Raw genomic sequence first — 21373 nt, 5'->3', positions numbered from 1 at the left:
TCTGCAGATTGGAATCAAGCCATTTTTTAGATAGAAATCAAATTTAAAAAGACAAAAATAAAGTCAGTGCAACTAAGGAATGAATGAAAAGGTCATTACTTCCCCAACATTGTAATATGATTATAGACTACAAACTGAATACCATGCGAGTTGTCTAACTCACATGCTTAACAAAATAAAAAAACAAATGATGAAATGTAGAAATGGACTAACAAAGGTACAATGTAACTAATAATATTACTAAGAAGCACACAAATGAACTACTGAATGTGTAAACGGTCAGTGGAACTAGCAAATTGATAAACAAGCAGACAAATGTAAACACACTAACAAAACGAGTTCACATGTGCTCTGCGACTGGTTGGAAACCAGTCCGGGGTATATCATGCTTCTCCCCATCGGTTAACTGGGATACGCTCCAGCATACCCAGAACTTTTGTGAGGATAAGTGGTGTAGAAAATGGATGGATGGGCAAACAAATGTACTTAAAATCATGTGAATGAGTTAACCCCATATACTAACGAACATGAATAGCAACAACCTAACCAAATATATATGTGAACAGCGTAAAAAAAACTAATATGAATTGAATAAGGTACAAATAAAAAAATGAAAAAATACAGCACACTATAAGGGGCATTTGAAAATAAAAAAGAATAGCGTGAATGGTTTATCATTTTTATGCGCCCTGCGATTGGTTGACACCCTGTTGTGAGTGTACCCTGCCTCCTGCCCAAAGATAGCTGGGATAGGCTCCAGCACTCTCGTGACCCTTGTGAGGATAAGTGTGTCAGAAAATGGATAGATGAACAAAAAGACAAATCATTACCCTTCAAAACTTTTGATATGATATTATATGCTGTCTTATCCTATTTATTTACATTCTTCACAACAGAGATTACTTAACGTATAACAAACAAAACAATGAAGTTCATTCCTGAACTGGAGCACTATTTACAATACCAGGCTTATCCAATACATTTTTCAAATGTTGACAGTACACTTGGCCCATGCACTTGTTGACAGAACATGTTTGCCAGGCGTGACAAAATAAATACGACGGTCATGTACACTTGGGAGTGCCGGCTGGAAAAGGGCAGCCCTGCCTTGATCTTATTGTTTCCCATTAGCATCCACCTAGTCCAATCATGCTGCTCTCTTGATTTACTGCACGAGCTCACTCGGATGTCGACAAGTCACCACATTAAGCATCATCCCAGATCAAACCACCTATTAAACAAACAAACTCACATACACATAGGACACACACACACACACACACACACACACACATTCATTGCACATTTTACAATGTTGTTATTCACGTAAATTTAATTTCAATGTGTATCAGGATGGGAGAACCTCTTTGAACATAGTCATCTGTTTCTATGCCAATGTTGCACTGTGCAGAAAAGGATGCAGAAGCCAATCATGTTCCAAAATCTTATGAATAACTGTCCACTTGCAAAGATGCCTTGTTGAATGGGAGTTCACCAAACCAGTCTACATGTGTTTTGTGGACTTGGAAAAGGCGTTTGACCGTGCCCCTCAAGGAGTTCTGTAGGGGGTTCTTTGGGCATATGGGGTACCGAACCCCCTGATATGGACTTTTTGTTTCCTGTGCGACCGGTGTCAGAGTTTGGGCAGCATTGCCGGCAACAAGTCGGACTGCGCCAAGTCTGCCCTTTGCCATCGATTTTGTTCATAACATTATGGCCAGAATTTCGAGGCATAGCCGAGGGGTAGAGGGTGTCTGGTTTGGTGGCCTCAGCATGGAATATTTGCTCTTTGCAAATGATGTGGTTCTGTTGGATTAATCAAGCCGTCATCTCCGACTCTCACTGGAGCGGTTCACAGCAGAGTGTGAAGCAGTTGGGATGAGACTCAACACTTCCAAATCTGAGACCATGGTCCTCAGTTGGAAAAGGGTAGCATGCCTGCTCTGGCTCAGGTTTGAGGCCCTGCCCCAAGTGGAGTAGTTCAAGTATCTTTGGGTCTTGTTCAACGAGTGAGGGAAGAATGGAGTGGAAGAAAGACAGCCAGATCGGTGCAGCGTCTGCAGTAATGAGGACTTTGTATCAATCTGTTGTGGTAAAGAGGGAGCTAAGTCAAAAGGCAAAGCTCTCAATTTACCAATCAATCTATGTTCCTACCCTCACCTATAGTCACAAGCTGTAGGTCGTGACCGAAAGAACAAGATCCCGGATACAAGTGGTCGAAATGAGTTTCCTCCGCAGGGTGTCCTGGTTCTCCTTTAGAGATAGGGTGAGAAGCTTGGTCATCCAGGATGGGTTCAGTGGAGGGCTGCTGCTCCTCCGCATTGTTTGCCAGCCAATTGAAGGGCACATAGAGACACACAACAGTCGCACTCACAATCACACTTAGGGGCAATGTCAAGTCTCCATTTAATGCATGTTTTTGGGATGTGGGAGGAAACCAGAGAAAACCCACCCAGGCATGGGGAGAACATGCAAACTCCACACAGGCAGGGCCGGGATTTAATCCTCGGTTCTCAGAACTGTGACGCCAACGCTTTACAGCTGCGCCACTGTGCCGCCATATCTTACTCTTCTATTGTATTTAGGAAAAGGCACATTTTTTCCAAACTTTGAAAAAGCAGAAAGGGAAGGATGCTGAGGAGGAGGAACTTACCGCTAGCAAGGGCTACATGCACAAACTTCCTTAGCGATAGCTCTCACAGCCTCCCCTCCTTCTTCAACATTTACCACTCAGCAGTAATGGTAATTAAGTATTTAAGTATTATATACAGTGAGGAAAATGAGTATTTGAACACCCTGCTATAATGCAAGTTCTCCCAATTAGAAATCATGGAGGGGTCTCAAATTTTCATCGAAGGTGCATGTCCACTGTGAGAGAGATAATCTCAAAAGAAAAATCCATAAATCACAATGTATGATTTTTTTAACAATTTATTTGTGTGATACAGCAGCAAATAAGTATTTGAAGACCTGAGAAAAACCAATGTTAACATTTGGTACAGTAGCCTTTGTTTGCAATTACAGAGGTCAAACATTTCCTGTAGTTGTTCACCAGGTTTGCACACACTGCAGGGGGGATTTTGGCCCACTCCTCCACACAGATCTCTTCTAGATCAGACAGGTTTCTCTGCTGTCGCTGAGAAACAGGGAGTTTCAGTTCCCTTTAAAGATTTTCTCTTGGGTTTAGGTCTAGAGACTGGCGAGGCCACACCAGAACCTTGATATGCTTCTTACGGAGCCACTCCTTGGTTTTCCCGACTATGTGCTTCGGGTCACTGTCATGTTGAAAGATGCAGCCACGACCCATCTTTAATGCTCTGACTGAGGGAAAGAGGTTATTCCCCAAAATCTCACAATACATGGCTGCGGACATCCTCTCCTTAATACACTGCAGTCGTCCCATCCCATGTGCAGACAAACACAATTTCCACCGTTAGCATGATGCTACTACCCCCATGCTTCACAGTAGGGATGGTGTTCTTGGGATGAAACTCATCATTCGTCTTCCTCCAAACACGGTTAGTGGAATTATAACCAAAAAGTTCCATTTTGGTCTCATCTGACCACAAAACTTTCTCCCATGATTCCTCCGTATCATCCAATTGGTCATTGGCAAACTTAAGACGGGCCTTGACATGTGCTGGTTTAAGCAGGGGATCCTTCCGTGCCATGCATGATTTCAAACCATGACGTCTTAGTGTATTTCCAACATTGACCTTGGAAACGGTCGTCCCAGCTCTTTTCAGGTTATTGACCAAGTCCTGTAGTGTAGTCCTGGGCTGATTTCTCACCTTTGTAAGGATCAGTGAGACCCCACGAGGTGATATCTTGCATGGGGCTCCACTATGATTGAGATTGACCGTCATGTTAAGATTCTTCCATTTTCTAATGATTGCTCCAACAGTGGACCTTTTTTCACCAAGCTCCTTGGCAATTTCTCCGTAGCACTTTCCAGCCGCGTGGAGTAGTACAATTTTGTCTCTGGTGTCTTTGGACAGCTCTTTGGTCTTGGCCATGTTACAAGTTTGAGTCTTACTGATTGCATGAGGTGTACATGTGTCTTTATGCAGCTAACGACCTCACACAGGTGCATCTGATTCAGGATAATACATGGAGTGGAGGTGGACTTTTAAAGGCGGACTAACAGGTCTTTGAGGGTCAGAATTCTAGCTGATAGATAGGTGTACAAATACTTATTTGCAGCTGTTTCACAAAAAAAATTGTAAAAAAAAAAAAAAAAAAAGAAAAAAAATCATACATTGTGATTTCTGGATTTTTCTTTTTAGATTATCTCTCTCACAGTGGACATGCACCTACGATGAAACGGCATTTTGGCTAACACAAAGGAACAATGAGCTATCTTCACGGAGGTAAAACTAATGGAAACAAACGAGTCCACGAGGGGGCCCCACTGTTCTTTACGTCACTTTCTGCTTCTTCTAGAAAACAAATCCCAGACAGGATTTTCATGGCGGGAGTTACAAAAAGCTGTATACATCAAAATCATGTTTTGTGGTGAAAAAACACATGGGACCATATTGGCTGTGGGATTTCCATTAATAATACACCAAAAATCATCTGTTTGACGACACTTGACCTTTAAGTCAACACAAAGCTGTGTATGTGATGGTGGTGGTGATGACAGATGGAGCATTTCTTATACTCCCACCTGAATGAACATGGGCAAAAGGCAACAGAAACAGGACAATTATGAGGTGGCTTTTTAGTTCTAAACTTGAGTTCAGTGAGTCACCGAGAACAACTTTTTGGGGGTTTTGGCTACGTTATCCTCAATGTGATAATAAACCCATGCCCACATAATCTTACCACCCAAAAAAAAAAAAAAAAGAAAAGAAAAGAGCACCCATTGACTGGTAAATATATGAGAAATGCTGAACCACTGCGAAGAAAATCAAATATGTTCTCCTAGCGTGCTGATTTTTTGACAGAAAAGAGAAATGTTCCCTCTCTACTGGAGGCGGGAGCCGGGAACAGTTTTTTTATTTCTTGGTCTGAAAAGAACACGCCGAACCTTTCCACTGGCAGCCCAACCTATTCCTGAGCTCCTCGACATGCTTTTGCAAATTATAATACTGGAAAAGACCCACACAGTGCTTTGATAATCATTTACAGCCCCACCAAATATTTGCTATTGTTGCAAACAATAAGTGACCTCATAGATGGATGCTGTGTTTTTCCATCCTTTAAGACAAGCACTTTAACCTACAACCAATTCATAGAAGGAAATAATTTTCTTTCCTGACACTGACAAGGATGAAAATATTAATTTTTCACGTTATTTATCTTTAATATTTTTATGTTATACGTAGGAAAGACGGTGAATGACTGGTTAGCACATGTGCCTCACAGTTCTGAAGAGACGATCTTAAAATCCAGCCTTTCCTGTGTTGAATTCGCATGTTCTCCACGTGCCTGTGTGGGTTTTCTCTGGATACTCGAATTTCCTCCCACATCCTAAAAATATGAATGCTAGGTTAACTGAAGCCTCTACGATCTCTGTAGGTGTGAATGTAAGTATGAATGTCTGTTTATTCTAGGGGTGGGCAATTAATTTTTACAAGAGGCCACATGAGAAACCAGAATTGTGTTAAAGAGAGGGCCACAACATTGATAACCTGAACTTAATTCTCAACTCTGTCCCAATGTAAAATGCATTAAATACTATATTTGAATACTTGGTATTGGAAATCTGGGGAAAAAAGTACAGTAAAACACTGTGAAATTGTGTTATGTCAAATGAGAAAATACTCTTGCAGATGCAGTAAAAACAATCACATCAGTGCAATTCATTTTGAATTTGTTAATCTTCATAAACTGAATGAAACTGGCTGAATGTCTGAAGAGGTTCTGCGAAGGACAGCTGAGAGGTGGTCATCGGTGATAGATAATTTGGATTTGGATTTATTGAACTTTATCACTGAGAATGTCTGTTCATATATGTAAATTGATCCAAAGAGGACTACAATTTTCTGAGCATGCTTTCTCAGGTGTGGAAAGTTCTCCTCTTTGAGGGAAGAGTAAAAATCCAGCAGTGAGACTGACCTGAAGTGCTCTGCCAGAAGTGCATCAGACTGCAATTCAATGAGTTCCATTTGAACATCACTTCGTGCAATATCCACACTGGAGTTGAAGGATGAAGAAAAAAGAAAAAAAAAAAGAAAAGAGCACCCATTTCACTCTCTACCGTTTTGAAATCTTGATATTGCTTGAAAACTCCCCATGCACTGCTTCTTACATGGATGAATACTTGTGGAGGTGATTAAAAGATGCAACAAGATCAGCTAATGTTGGCAAATGGGTGAGAATGTTGTTCTCCACTTGGCTTGAGAGAAACTGCAACTCTCATGAAGCCTTCACGGCACTCTACATTTGATTACATTCATTCATTACACCCTTGCATTGCAGTTTGACATTTAGTTCACTTAACAGTGCACTCACATCAACAAGGAATCAAAGGTCTGTCATTCATTCTTCATCTGAAAGTTGTGGGATGACACATCGTTTCTTCTCACAGAATTCTTGAATTTGATCTCTCAAGACCCAGACACTTTTCAGTACTTTGCCTAGGCTGAGCGACCTGATGGTACAGTGATAGCTTATATTTTCTGCTTCATTTTCTTCCACAAGTGCAATAAACTGTGATTTAATGCTCTGGCTTTGATCAAATTAATTATTTTAATTCCAGCATCAACAACATGGTTAACATAGCTTTACCACTGATTTACACAATATCTCCCGATGTACAATACCAATGTAAAAATTTCATTTTCTACACAGGGTTAATTTATGTCACCTGATCAAATCTTATTCAAAAGTCCAACATTTTTCCCAGTCAGATTTTGAGAACCATCCATTGTCACACCTGCCAGGTTGTCCCATTTCAGTCCTAACTTGTCAAAACATGTAGTTAGCTCTGTGAGCAAGTCACTCCCAGTTGTGGTCCCTTTCACAGATTTCCTGGCTGCTAGCTCCCCCATGATTTGAAAGTCTGCAGTTATCCCACGTAAGAAGATGAGCAGCTGGGCAGTGTCACACACATCGCAGCTCTCATACAACGCCAGAGAAAAATACAGTCATCAATGTCCATCACTCTCGTCTTCAGCTGAAGCTCCAAGTTTCTAACGATGCCTTCAACCTGCCTCGTTACAGTGCATCGGGAGAATGGCATGTTCTCCAATGCTCCCTTTTTCTCTGGGCATACCAGCGAAACAGAGTCCTATAAGCACCCCTTAATAAACTCTCCGTCAGAAAACGGCCTACTTTTTTTTACAACTATGTGAGAAATGACATAATTTGCCCTGAGGGCTGCATCTCTGGGTGTGCATCATTTTGTAAAAAATCCTCCTTGGCTTCACCGTTTTGTGAGCAACTCCCTTCCGTGCTCTTCATCAGAAACATTGCTGTATTTACCGTAATCTTTGGTCATGTCGTGGCGATTCAAATTGTAGTCTTTTAACACAGCAACCTGTGTACCACAAATTAAGCACACAGATTTACCTTTTGTAAAGAAGTACTTGGCAGTCCATGTATTTTTGAAAACACAGGATTCGTTATCAATAATTCTTTTCTTGTCGTGGGCCCACATCTTGAGGGTAACCTTGCTAGGATCACTTGTTGCTGTTTCCCAACACTTGCAGCCCACCGCTTGCCAGTGCGTCTATATGGACGAAAAATGAAGCGTAACACTTTTTAAAATAAAAGCAACACAGCTGTATTCCATCCACGGCATACTTTTTTTTTTCCTTTCCTCATTTCTCATTGCCTTCATGCGAGCCGGACAAGGTCAGCCATTGGGCCGTAGTATACCCAGGTCTGGTCTATACACTACATTCCCTGTGATTGGTTGGCGACCAGTTCAGGGTGTACCCCGCCTCTTGCCCGAAGATAGCCGGGACAGGCTTCAGCACGCCCACAACTCTGATGAGGATAAGCGGTTTGGAAAATGGATAGTTGAATATTTTAGATGTATTACACAATTAATTCCCACACATAATTTCTTCCACATTCCTAAAAACATGTACAGTGCTGTGCAGAAGTATTGCCCCCTTCCTCAAATTCCCATGTTTTTGCAGTTACACCATTTTAATGTTTAAGATCAAAAAAATGTAAACATATACAAATGCAACCTAAGTGACCTTAAAACACTATTCAAATGGTGATTTGATTTATTTCAGAAACACTAAACTGTGCGAAAAAGTAATGGCCCCTTAAACCTAATAACTAATTGGGGGAGTTTCACCAGCAACAACTGAAATCAACCATTTTCTGTAAAAGGAAATGAGTTGAGTGAATGACAATATTTTGACAGATTCAAGTCTGGACTTTGACTAAGCCACTACCACTTCAAAACCATTTACCCTGCTGCAGAACCCACTTTTGTTTCAGCTTGAGCTCAAAAATTGATGGCTGAACATTCTCCTTTATGACTTTTGGTTAAAGACATGTTACATAAATCACAGCAAATCGTCCAGGTCTTGAAGGAGCAAAGCAGTCCAAGACCATGTCCACCATCACGTTTGACTGTTGGTATGATGTTCTTTTTCTGAAATGCTGTCCTACCTTTATGCCAGATGTAATGAGACACACACCTTCTGAAAAGCTTAGGTTTCTCTCATATCATCCCTATAGCTAAATAAATCCACGTGGTGCAAACAAAGCCAGACTGAGCTATAGTAAAACAAACAAGAACACAAAAAAGCAAAGTAAATGGGACATTTTTTGTGTAAAGGTCATTTTTCACTGGTTCTAAAAGTTTCAAACTAATATAACCAAGGACTCTCAGCATCCAATTTTTCACTGGGAAGTCTTACTCCAAGTGATTCTACCACTCTCCTGTAGTCAAAGCACAAAAGCACGTTTTGTCGCGCTAAATAAATGACGCAGACAAGCTGACCTCTTTCAACCCCTGAGCAGGCGAATGACTTCAATGTGAAAAAAGCTAACCGACGCCAGGCCTGTGACTCACAGCAGGACCGGTGCCATCCCCAAAATGTTGTTAATGTGTATGTGCTTTGTTTGCATTTACTCTTTAATTGGGACCAAGTGGCTTCGCACAAATGACCAGGGAAAAGTGCGGGAAGCTTACACCCCCCCCACCCCCATTTTGTTCTGCTTCAAATAGAAGCCGCTGAGAGTTTAGATTTTCTCCTAAGTGTGCCATTATAAAACTAAAGATGGTAGGCCTGTCAGTGTGCTGGTATGGGAGCAATGTCCTTTCTCTATAATCTGCTTCTCAGAAAAGATTGTCAACAGCCCGCATACCTGTTCAAACAACAATGACAGGCTGACGTGTGAAAATGTACTACATTACGTCGTTGGAGTCAGTCTTTCATGGAAACTACCCCAGTCAAGCTTGATGGTAGTGAAAACCCTTGAGTTTTTCCAATCAGGTAGGACTACTACAGGGGGAAGTTGAAGTCATCCCAGGAATTTTCCAACATTGCATCAGAAGCAAAACTGGTGGGACAGCGGGAAGTTGTGACCATAGTGGGGAGGGCAGCAGGAAGACAACCATAAGAGGAGCTCAAAGGAAGTTATGACCACAAAAGTGGAGAGCAGGAATCACCACCAGTGAAGAGGACAGCGGCTTAATTTTACAGTGAAAGCAACTCGGCCTGTAACTAATGATTACTTTGATCATTCTTTAGCCTGTGGATAATTTTTTTGTCGTCAATTAGTAAGACTTAAAAACAAAATTGTCATTTCTTTATTCAAAAAGATTTTATAGAAAAAAATATTTGAATAAAAATTGACAGTGACTAAAAATGTACACACAAAATCATTATGATTCAATTACTGGTTTGGTGTGTAACAACGGAAAACGGGCAGAAATGTTAACTGTTTTGTAAAGTAAATGATCTTTGCAAATGTCATATTTTTTTAAACAGCTAGTCTTTCTAATTGTTATGATAAATATAAATTATTAATATCCATCTATTTTCTGAGCAACTTATCCTCACAAGGGTCACAGGAGTGCAGGAGCTCATCCCAGCTCTCATCGGGTATGGGGGCGGGGTACAACGTGAACGAGTTTCCAGCCAATCGCAGGACACATGGAGACAGATAAAAGTCACAGCACTCACAATCGCACCTAGGGGCAATGTAGAGTCTCCAATAAATGCAAGTCTCTGGGATGTGGTAGGAAACTGGAGTGCCCGGAGAAAACCCCTGCAGGCACGGGGAGAACATGCAAACTCCACACAGGCAGGTCCGGAACCTGAACCCTCTTACCAGTAGTGCCACTGTGCCACCTAATTATTATTTAATGCTATCATAATATGATCAAATTATTCACAGTGTTGAGAGGTTGAAATAATAATTTCAAGTTAAACAAGGTCCCTAAGGATGAATGAATTATCAAAAATTCTGAACAATGAAGTTTATAAGTCATTAGTTGTCAATTAATCAATTAACCATAGCAGATCTAGTGGGTTATAGTGGGCAATATCAGCCTATCCCTGTGTTATGGTTGTAATGTCCCGGTTTCCTTTCACTATTTTATCACAAGTGCCTAATATGTCCCTGTAAATAACATGCAGTTAATGTCACACATCTTTAAATGACATGTACTCTTTCAAGATACTGTCACATACAATTGGGCTGAGGGGTCACTGTAATAAAAGTGAAAAAAAAAGTTCTCTCAGAGACGGAAAGAAGAAGAAGAAGACCTTCAAGGACACAATGGACACATTTGCACAACAGAATCTCAAGACAAACCAAATTCTGCTCAAACTCTAGAAAAAGGAAAGAACCTAAAGTCCTTCATCTTGGATTTGTTCCCTTGGCATGAGGAATGACATACTGTCAATGTGGTTATCAAAAGACAGTTGTCTGCTTCATTGCATTTTGTCCTGATCTTGGTACTGATTTTGTGTTAATTTGTAGTTCAATTTCCCAGTATTAAATTATGGCACATGGGGTCTCATGATATTCATCTGGAAATAGAGTGAAGCACCTGTCTGAAAACATCTAACATATTCATTGAGCTGAAGGACAGTTAAACCCTCTGTGATGGTAACAACTTCCTGTCATAGGCTGTATTATGGCTGTCACTTCCTTCTATGCCCAGTCATGGTTGTGACTTCCAACTGTTTCCCATTATGGTCATGACTTCTTGCTGTCCCTGTTCTTAAGGCCATGATTTTCCATTTTCCCACTGTTCCAAATATTGTTGCAACTTTCCACTATTCCCTTTTCGTTGAGCAGTGTGATACTTCATTATGCTACTGTAGTCCTTCTTTCATGGCAACCATTTCCAATTGTACTGGACTGGAGTGAAAACACTCAAGGGTTTACGGCACTAGGCAGGTGTCGAGGGTTGATCGCTGCTCTTCAGTTCAATCCAGCTGAGTACACAAGCTTATCCGGTCAGCTTTCATCACATATTTACTCTTGATAACCTTCCCTTCAGCCAGATTGTCCGTGGCCAATCGAGAGGAAATCTACTCGGAAAAGCCGTGTAAAGATGTGCCCAAACAACTAATCGGTCAACCTACTGTGATAAGAACCACCCAACAGCCTTCCTTCCCACCACCAGATACCTTGAACATCTTAAACTTTGTGAAAATTTGAAACAGTTCTTAGGTGTCTTACAAACAACAGCTGTCAAGGTCCCCCAAAAGTGAAAATTCCATACACTTAGCACCATTTCTGGGACTTGTGCAGAAATTAGCTTTGTTTGAGGCGGTGGCTCTGCGCTATGCCACTATATGACTTCTCACGCTAATCACTCTACTGTTGGGCCAATGCCAGGAAAACCTTTTGTTCCCATGACAACCAAGACCAGTGCTACTTGTTGAGTAATATAAAAAGTAAGTGCATAGTATAAAAAAAGCCAGTCTGAATTGCAAAGCCCCAAAAATTCTTCATCACTAAACCACCAAATTACTTTGTCAATTAGTGTGGTGGATCCATGTATCTAGCACATGCAGCTCACTGGTATACATCAATCAAATACAAATGACCAGAACATTTGAGTATGTGGCGATTATCAGAAGCTAAAAGTAATCTGAGCTACAAACAAAACTGAAACTCTGTTTAGCTTTTGGAGCAATCATAAATGTTTCCATTTAGTCCAGTTGTCATCAAGTCATGCAGAGGTTTTATTTCATGAGTTATTCCAGCTGGGATTGTCAAAATTTGGTACAGTTTAGAAGCACCCTCAAACAGATATTTTGTGAAATAGGTAGTTTACAACTTTATTTGATTGTTAATTACACCTGGATGGATAGGCAGGCACTCCAGTCACCTGTTTATTTGTATGCAAGAACTGACATAACACTTTTAAATAATATGCTTTTCAAAGTAGCGCAGGAGAGTTGTGGTCGTATTGTGTGTAGTGTTGTCCGACAACAAAAGACACAAAGACTCCGTTCCACAGCTGATCGTGAAATATCACATGATCACGTTATCTCACAAAAGCAAAAAAGAACAAACACTTCTGGGTATGCGATGATGTTTCTTAAATGTTCCTGAATGTTGCCCGGAACCAGGAGTCTTGTAAAATGGCCTTGTCCTCAAAATACTACTTGCTTTGGAAAATACCTTGCCATCTGGGGATCCCACTTTCATACAATAAAAATGAGATTGGTCAGACATACTTGTTTTTGTCATTTCCTTTTGCTGAGTAAGAGCACTTCTTGCTATATTCTATTAACATCACAATTCGCTACGTCAGGACCCAGATGAAGTCAGACTTTTGCTTTAAACACAGATGTTCATTAGCTAAGATTGCAGTATATTTATTTTTAACCGAATATTGTGAAAAAATATAGGTATAAGTTAATTTTGGGGATGCAACCAATTCATTCAATTTAAATTTATTACAATGGGAAACATTACCTTGGTTTTAAAACATTTCAGGTTACAGACAGAGTCACAGAATCAATTAAGTTCGTCACACGAGGTTCCACTGTATGACTTCTGTCATGACCCTGGTATAAACAAGCCTTAAGAACGGCTAACTAGACCTGTTTTCAACCAGCATCAAAGGATGAAGTTATGTTACAGTGAAGTAAGTGAACTTATTTAAACAAGAAAGGTTCTCAAGGTGTCTAAGGACTTGAGTCCAGTGTCTAGCAACCATTTCAGTGTTATGACTGTCAGAGATGATTGCCAGTAGTCAAGTGTCACTTCTGTTCATGGTTTTATATTGGTAGGTTTCCAATCCCCGTTTGTTTTTACAGTGGTAGGTTTCCAATCCCCGTTTGTTTTTATATTGGTAAGTTTCCAATCCCCGTTTGTTCCCATCACCTCTGGATTGACAGGGCTCTCAGGTCACTTTTGTAGTTGCCATTCCAATAAATTTTCAACTGCAATGTTTAAACGAGTTTTATTGTTCCGTATTATTATTAGACTCGTTCTCCACTGCCTAAACTTGTCTGCCAGTTAATATTAAAACTTTCCTGTAGAATTTACAAACCTTACATGATGTCAACGCTGTGGAATTAATGATTCTAGATATAAATGAACTGTATGTATCACTGTACAGCATATAGTCACACAATGAAGCTTAAGTCAGACATTTAGACTCAACAGCGAGAAAATATAATGTATGATAGCGACACCAGGGAGAGAAGCGTCAAGTTTGTCAAGTGACGGTAGGGGATAGCGGCAAAAGGTTGTAACGCACCGTTTCACAGGCTCCTCACTATTTCCGATCAACAGAACTCAGTCTGTTTTGCGTGTGAATGTACTTTGGCTTGTTCTATTTTAAACGCCCCAGACCCTGGTTCAACCCCACCAGCCCTCCCCAATGTGCCACTGAGAGCGGGATGAGGCCCCAGTTCACAGTATGGATGGTAACATGCAACACATGCAGAATTCCCCTTGCTATTGAAAAAAGCCCTTGTAATTGATTAGCTCTAAATTCTCTACATCTATCATCCCTTACTAGTATGCATCTAAGGCACCAAGGCACCACTTGGGTTTAGAAGTGAACATGCCATTTCAGAGGCGTACTGAGGGTGTAATGAGAATTTAGAACCCTAGCACAAAGGATAGACTGTGGTGATCACAACAATTGTGATAGCAGCGTGTCATAATCATAACAGGGGTAAAGCAGGAAGGATGGTGAAAAAAAGGCAAGAGCTGGGATATCAGGAACTGGCGGCCATAATGTGGGGAAAAAGTGCCAACCATAACGGGGAAGTGGCAATCATGACATGGGAGAAAGCGGGAAGTGGCGACCATACAGAGGGACAGCAGAAAGTCAAGACTAGAGTGTGAAGTCTAACACAGACTCGCTACCCATGCAACTTTTTGTTGAAAGCAATTGTTGCTTTAACTTCACAAGTACGCTATTTTGCACACCATAAGGCGCACAAAATCAGTAAAGCAGTCATAGCCTTACTTTTATTTAAAAAAATGAAAAAACAGAGCTGTGCTCTAATGTTTGATTACCCAGGCAGAGTTTGTAAGATGGGTACAATTCTTAACAATTGTATTTTAATGCGATTCAAGTTTAACTGTCAACCATTTCAGAAAAGCACCATTGTTAAAAGAAGTATAAGGAAATGAATGACAGTTGTTCAGTCATCCGTGACGTTTAAAAAAAAAAAAAAGTATAGTTCACAAATTCTGCCAAGGTATGGAAACTTATGACCGCAAGTGTACAGCACATATATGCAGTCATACGTACCCCTGTTATATTAGAATTAAAGTGTAGTCTACACCTGTTTCTTAAGATCTATGTATATTTGTATAAGAATGTAAGTCTACACATTTTTCAAAACCTCTAGGTTGCGGTGGCATATTGGAATAAAAGTGTACAGCTTTTTCATAACCTCTATCTAGATCAAACTCAATTTATCTTGGGGCCACTGGAGGCAGAGCCTGGCTGAGGGCCGCAGCCTCGGAGTGCATGGACGCACGTGCAATTTAAATTAGAAATGATATCAAAATCCCATGTTCTCAAACATCTTTTGTTATTTTTGAACACAAAATAAGATGAAAGACGACGCTGGTGTAAAACACGTGTGCAAAACTACAAAAAAAAAAAAAAAAAAAAAAACCACTTCAGGGGCAAACCTGCTATAACTTTCACTCACTGAAAAATGTTTCTCTGTTTGCATTAGGCCAGGTCGATGTCACACCCCTGAGAGACATCATGAATGGTAGGTTCGTCAGCTCCGCACACATCACTGTAAAAGTGCCAGTCACGTAAAACTCAAGGCTCGCACTAACATTAAACATTCATATTTAGGTGGGGGCCACAAAATATCGTCTCCCGGGCTGCAAATGGCCCGCAAGCTGCCAGTTTGACACTCCTGCTCCAGATTGGGGCATATTTTCAAAGGAAGGAAGTTTTTTCCAATTTCTCCTATACCTGTGGGTAATAGGCACTATTGACTTTTGATAAGTTTGGTGTGTGTGTGTGTGTGTGTGTGTGTGTGTGTGTGTTTGGGGGCAACATTATACACAAGAAATTAGGGTACACCAAGCAAAATTTGATTAAAAGAAAAATTCAGGTAGCATTTAAGAATACATTTCATTTCAAAACTGCCATCATAACAATTCAGACTCAGAAAACTATATTTAACGATACTTAGTATACTACCAATGATGGACCAATCAGGTATTGAGTCATTTTTTGAAAACTGTATATCAAAGGCCGCAGTCTGATGTTTGCTGTTTTAAGGAACAATGACAATATATTGCATCATGAACCTGAACACATCATCCACTACTTTCGATTAGGGCTCATTAGGGAGACTTCCCTAGTAGGGGTCCATCAAAGCAGCCCTTGAAACTTGACACCAAAATTGTATACTTAAAGTCCAATTTCGACCATGGTTCCTTGAGTCATCCTGCATGACCATCAATTTTAAGTCATTTATTGAAACTGGTGACAAGAACTCAATTTCTTAAACAATCCCAAGGGTACAACCAAATGAGTTTTTACAAAGTCATGTTAGGGCAGTCTGATTTCACTCAATATGTATACTTCAAAACAAAATAGACAACTTTCGGGTTAATTTCTGCCACAGACTCAAGAGTTTTTTTCTGCGTACTGTTATAATAGACATGGACATTTATATCTAATTTCCATTAAAAAATGCTCATGGGGGCTCGTATTTTTTTTTCTTTCGGACTTCATTCTATTCAGTGAGTATCTGGGCTGAAAAAGTAGAGGGCTATTGTTTTTCATTGGATAGTGACAATATGTAGCGCCAGTGTCGGTTTTGGTTTGAATGTTTTGTACAGCATGCAGTTCCCACTTGCAGCTGACCCGAATCTATGGCAAGGCTTTTCAATCCACTATCTTTTAATTTTCACTTTTTTTTTTTTTTTTTTAAGTCTCGATCTGCTTTGGCGCAGAGCTTACTGATACCTTCCACATATTTGCGGATGCCACCTCATTACACGGTGAGTCAGAATCAACACAGTGGTTTTCATCTGCAGTCTGACTGACTTTCTCCATTGAGTCACTGGCCAGTTGGCTATCTAGCATTAGTTCCTGTTCCGGGAGATTCCCAAAACTTTACATTCCCTCCAAAAAACAGTTGTGGGACAATTCTTAACAGTCGTTGAAACAACAATCATGCTGTTAAATTACTTCAGGTATGTCTATTTCCCATTAGTTCCAGTTCTTGAGATACCCTCAATGGATTGCAGAACATTTTCGAGTCAAAGGTTAACTAACTGGAGTACACAGTTAAGTCCGTTTAGTTGCTAAACTATGATATTCAAGCAATGACGTCAGAGTGCCTTTGATCTCAATATTGCCTTTGATTTTGGGAAATACTTGTATGATTAACAAAATATGCGGTAGAGAGACAAATAAGGCATTAAATAATCTATGTATGAAAACAATTAAATCAAGTTTAAGTCCACAAACAGACAAAATAACAGCATGAACGTCAAGAATACCATGAGTCGGGAAAACGTGGGGTAAAGGCGCAGCAACCGGCATAGCATTGTCTCACAATTTAACGTAGTCCACAAAATTTCGTTTTTAATCGATCTAGCGCTGCGTTTATTGTTTAGTTCGTTATGTGAGGTTGTGTTGCATGACTTACTCTCTGCTGCAGCTGGCCGGAAGCAGGACACCACGGCCAGCATCAGACCCCAAAACAAGGTCAAGCGGCTCCTTTCCATTCGAGCCTTCATTCCCGGAGACGTCAATCCTCGGCCGTAAACCTGTAAATAACTATGCGCGTCGACGGGGTGGAAGGGGTTGCGGAAGGGGGCGTCCGTCAGTCCGCGTAACGAGCTCTCGGGGTTATTTCTGGGTGACGTGTGAGTGGGGGAAGAAGCCTTTTAAATGTTCAGCCTGCGCCTTTTAGCCCCGAGCCGGCTAATGGAGCTAATGGGCTAGCAGCCACGAGCTAGCAGTCACGAAAGCCAGTTCGGGGAAAAAAAAAAAAAAAAAAAATCAGGGTTTACGCACTCGCCCCGGTGTAAATCTCTTCACATTGGTCCTATACACCGGCGAAAGGCACACGGCGCAGGTGAGGGCGGCGGGACCGGTACGACTCAGGGGAGCGGCGGGGATTCCTGTGTAATCCGCATCTTCAGGCTCCATGTCGTGGTGGTGGCGTGGGGGGTGGCGGGCGCATAACGTCCCGCTGGTGCTGGAGCTTGTATCATCCGGAGTCAAACCTTCCCTTTGAAAACTTGAATTACATGTCAAAATAAAATAAAATAAAAAACAGTCCTGTTGCGTGAAGGAGCAGATATGGTTAGGAGGGAAAAAATCCGCCTAGAAGCGCGTGCGTTTGTCGGAGACCGCAGTCTACCTCTCCTCCTCCTTCCTCCTCCTCCTCCTCTCCCTCCTTCAGCCGCTCGTCAAGTACGGACTCACCGCGTTTTTGTTGTGGCTGCAATTCATCCTCTTGTACACCACTAGGCTGCGACCGATATATACTTTTAAACGTCCTTTACCACCGGTACGGGTACACATCGATAATGGCCCTCAGTCGGTAGACGAGCTTTGCCCGGCGCGGTGTCTCCTTGCCTCGCTTCGGTCTGCAGTCTGCCTGTAAACACTAGCGCCGCTCGCAAAGATCGTCACCGTTTAAAGCAATGGATCACTTCGCGCCGAACCAGCACTAAAACGTAGCCTATGAAAGGGGGGGGGGGTTATCAAACCTCTTGGGCCCAGAGTACTCCAGAGACATTTTCTACTGACACCCCCCCCCATTGGCGTATTAAATTTTACCTTTTACGGGAAATCAAGTTGCAACGTACTAAATCACAAATTCTTTTTTTTTTTTTTTTAAGAAAAAAAGGATGTTCTGAGAACAATCTAATATTTTTTAAGAATAAAGTACTAGTTGTTACAAGGACAACAAAGTGTGATGAAGTCATAATCTTACGATGGTAAGGGTGTATTTTTCCGAGGAAAAAGTAATAATATCATCATTAAACAATATTATTAAAGTCAAAACCCAAGTTGTGGTCATATTGTGACACAGATGAGTGGCTTAGAAAATGAAAATGGGATTTTAAAGACGTAAATGATAAATCTTTTTTTTTCTGAAAAAGATGCCTTTATTTTGTGTCCTTATTGTAACATAGAGATGACAAAACTGAAGAAAATGTATGAACTATTCTGTACCGTTGCATGTGTAGCATCCTGTAAAATGTGCTTATACGGCCGAGCAAGAGTGGCACATCTTTACTGTCAACTCGTCTTTGCTCTTCGCTCAGTCTACAGATCGGTGGGATGGAAATTCGGGGGGTTGATCCAGTTGGAGCAGGCTTGTTTTGCATCTCTCTTGTCAACAACATGCCGCCAGTCAAATTACAGCCATTACAAGTCGTAGAGCGCGTTACGTAAACCGCAACATCCATCCGTCCATTATCCAATCCGCTTATCCTCACAAGATCACAGGAGAGCTGGTGCCTATTCCAGCGAACTTCGGGCGAAAGGCGGACTACACCCTGAACTGGTCGTCAGTCAGTCGCACGGCAGACTATACCGCAACAATAAATATGATTTTCAGCGTAGCAATGACAGAATCTCGGCAATACTGCCACATTCGGGTGCGGTTCTGTTTTGTCTTGCATGTAAGGAAAGAAAATATGTGATCACATACGTGCTGTTGAAAAAGAGCACTATTTAGGATAATATACAGAGTGGGCCAAAAGCAGACCGCATACACAGCAGCACGCCGTGGTAGCCGTACTGGTTAGAGGTTTGAATCTCACCCCTGGCCTTCCTGTGTAGATTTTTTCAAGACGACTCCACTAAAAGTTAAAGAAAAACAAATGTCACTGCTGACATCTTGTGTTAGCTCCTCATGAAGGCGGCGTCCCTAGGAGATGCCACATATTGAAAAAAACACAACTACAAATATCTGTGCATGGGTGAGATGTGAGATGTGGCAGCAACCAGCCAGCCTCACCTAAAATTGTGCAATCACTCACAAAGTACAAACAGCACAGGACAACGGCATCTTTTGGTAAAATTACTTCATAGGACATCTATAATAGATGACAAGTGCATGTTCTATGTCTACACGTCTTCTACTTTTCAACTCTCCAAAGTGTTTTCAGACACTTGTAATATGCATTTCGGTTTTTCGGTCAGGTTCTTTTTGATACTTTTATTTACTCATTTAGTTTTGCTAATCGCATGAAACCGCAAATAAAGCACAAGCTAACGACGACAGTGTTGCGGCGAATGTGGCAGGCATCTTCATGTCACATTTAAGCACAAGAACCGTAAAGGTTCTTTTTCAACGCAAACACTTACTGGAGGTAGCTTGCAAAGACTCAAAGCCATCCATCCATTCTCAATACCTCTTCTCCTGTTGTGGGTCGCATGGTGCTGGACCCTATCGCAGCTGACCAGGTAAAAAGCAGACTACACCCCAAACTAGTCGCTAGTCACTCGCAGTCCACATATATTCGGGGAGAGCCATTCACACCGTTGTGGGTGGGAACTCAACCCATGCTGTCTGCACCCTAGTAAGGGTGACTTAGTGACTAGACTCAAAAGCCATAGATATCAATTGGACTTAATATAAAAATCAGACCACAAAACAAAAATTCTCATTAAAAGCTACATTTAGAATTTTTCTGTTTTCCTTTTTCTGAACCGTCTGCATTTAAAAGTGAATGGAACACCGTTGAACTGCTTATCTTCACAAGGGTCAGGGGAGTGCCAGAGCCTATCCCAGCTATCTTCAGGAAGGAGGCAGCGTACACCCTGAACTGGTTGCCACCCAATCGCACGGCACATGGAAACAAACAACCAATCACTCACATTCACACCGACGGGGAATTCAGAGTCTTCAATTAACCTACTATGCAGGTTTTCGGCATGTTAAGGAGAGCAGAGTACCCGGAAAAAACCCACGCAGACACAGGGAGAACTTGCAAACTCCACATAGGCAAGGCCAGGATTTGAACCACGGTTCTCAGAATTGTGAGGCAGACGCTCAAACCAGTTGTCCAAAGTGTCGCCCACACAGTTGACACACAGCACCCCATATTGACAGGAAAAAAACAAGAAAGAATAGTTTAAATATTTGCAGATTTATTCAAAGGAAAAACTGAAATATCAATTGGCCATAAGTATTTTATTTTTTTTAGTCAAAGCAAACCGTTCATCTCATACAGCCATGAGTCTTTTAGGTAATAATGCAACAGGTTTTTTCACACCTGGATCTGGGTATCTTCTGCCATTCCTCCTTGCAGATCCTCTCCAGTTCTGATGGGTTGGATGGTCATTTTCGTTGTCAGGAAGGTGAAGCTTCAGACTGAGGTCCTTAGCAATCTGGAGAAGGTTTTCGTTCAGGATATCCCTGGACTTTGCCACATTCATCATTCATCATCCTGTCCCTGCATCTGGGAGGGCAAACAAACAAACAAACAAAAAAAAAAAGCATGATTCTGCCAGCACCATGCTTACTCACTTTTGGGACTGTATTGGGTAGGTCATGAGCAATTCTTGGTTTTCTCCACATGTAGCGCTTAGAAATAAGGCCAAAAGGTTCTAACTTGATCTCATCAGACCAGAGAATCTTATTCGTCACCATTTTTGAGTCCTTCAGGTGTATTTTAGCAAATTCCATTTGTGTTTCCATGTGTCTTGTCATGTGCCATAAAGCCCCGACTGATGGAGGGCTACACTGGTGGTTGAATTTGTAAAACTTTCCCTCTTCTCCCGACTGAATCTCTGAAACGCAGCCACAGTGACTTTAGGGTTCTTCTTTAAGTTTCTAACCAAGGCCCTTCTCCCCCGATTGCTCAGTTTGTCTAGACAGCAAGCTCTCGGGATGATTCTGGACGTCCAGATGTCTTCCATTTAACCATTATGGAGGCCACTGTGCTCTTAAGTGCAGCAAAAAAAAAAAATAATAATGTGACCATGGCCAGATCTTTGCTCTGCCGAAATTCTTCA

General features: G+C 41.3%; 1 protein-coding gene across 1 annotated transcript in view; it reads right to left on the bottom strand.

Moving 5' to 3' along the window:
- Positions 1–17993, bottom strand: part of igf1rb (insulin-like growth factor 1b receptor) — a 91964-nt gene extending 73971 nt beyond the window's left edge. Inside the window, exon 1 of the mRNA XM_061814775.1 lies at positions 17040–17993. Within this exon, the coding sequence (XP_061670759.1) occupies positions 17040–17130 (91 nt within the window). The 5' untranslated portion in view covers positions 17131–17993. The remainder of the gene's footprint in view (positions 1–17039) is intronic.
- Positions 17994–21373: the final 3380 nt, after the last annotated feature.

Source organism: Syngnathoides biaculeatus, chromosome 3 (genome assembly GCF_019802595.1).
Source record: "Syngnathoides biaculeatus isolate LvHL_M chromosome 3, ASM1980259v1, whole genome shotgun sequence".
Classification (NCBI taxonomy): Eukaryota; Metazoa; Chordata; class Actinopteri; order Syngnathiformes; family Syngnathidae; genus Syngnathoides; species Syngnathoides biaculeatus.
The sequence above is the reverse complement of the archived record's forward strand: the minus strand, read 5'-3'. Positions and strand labels throughout refer to the sequence as shown.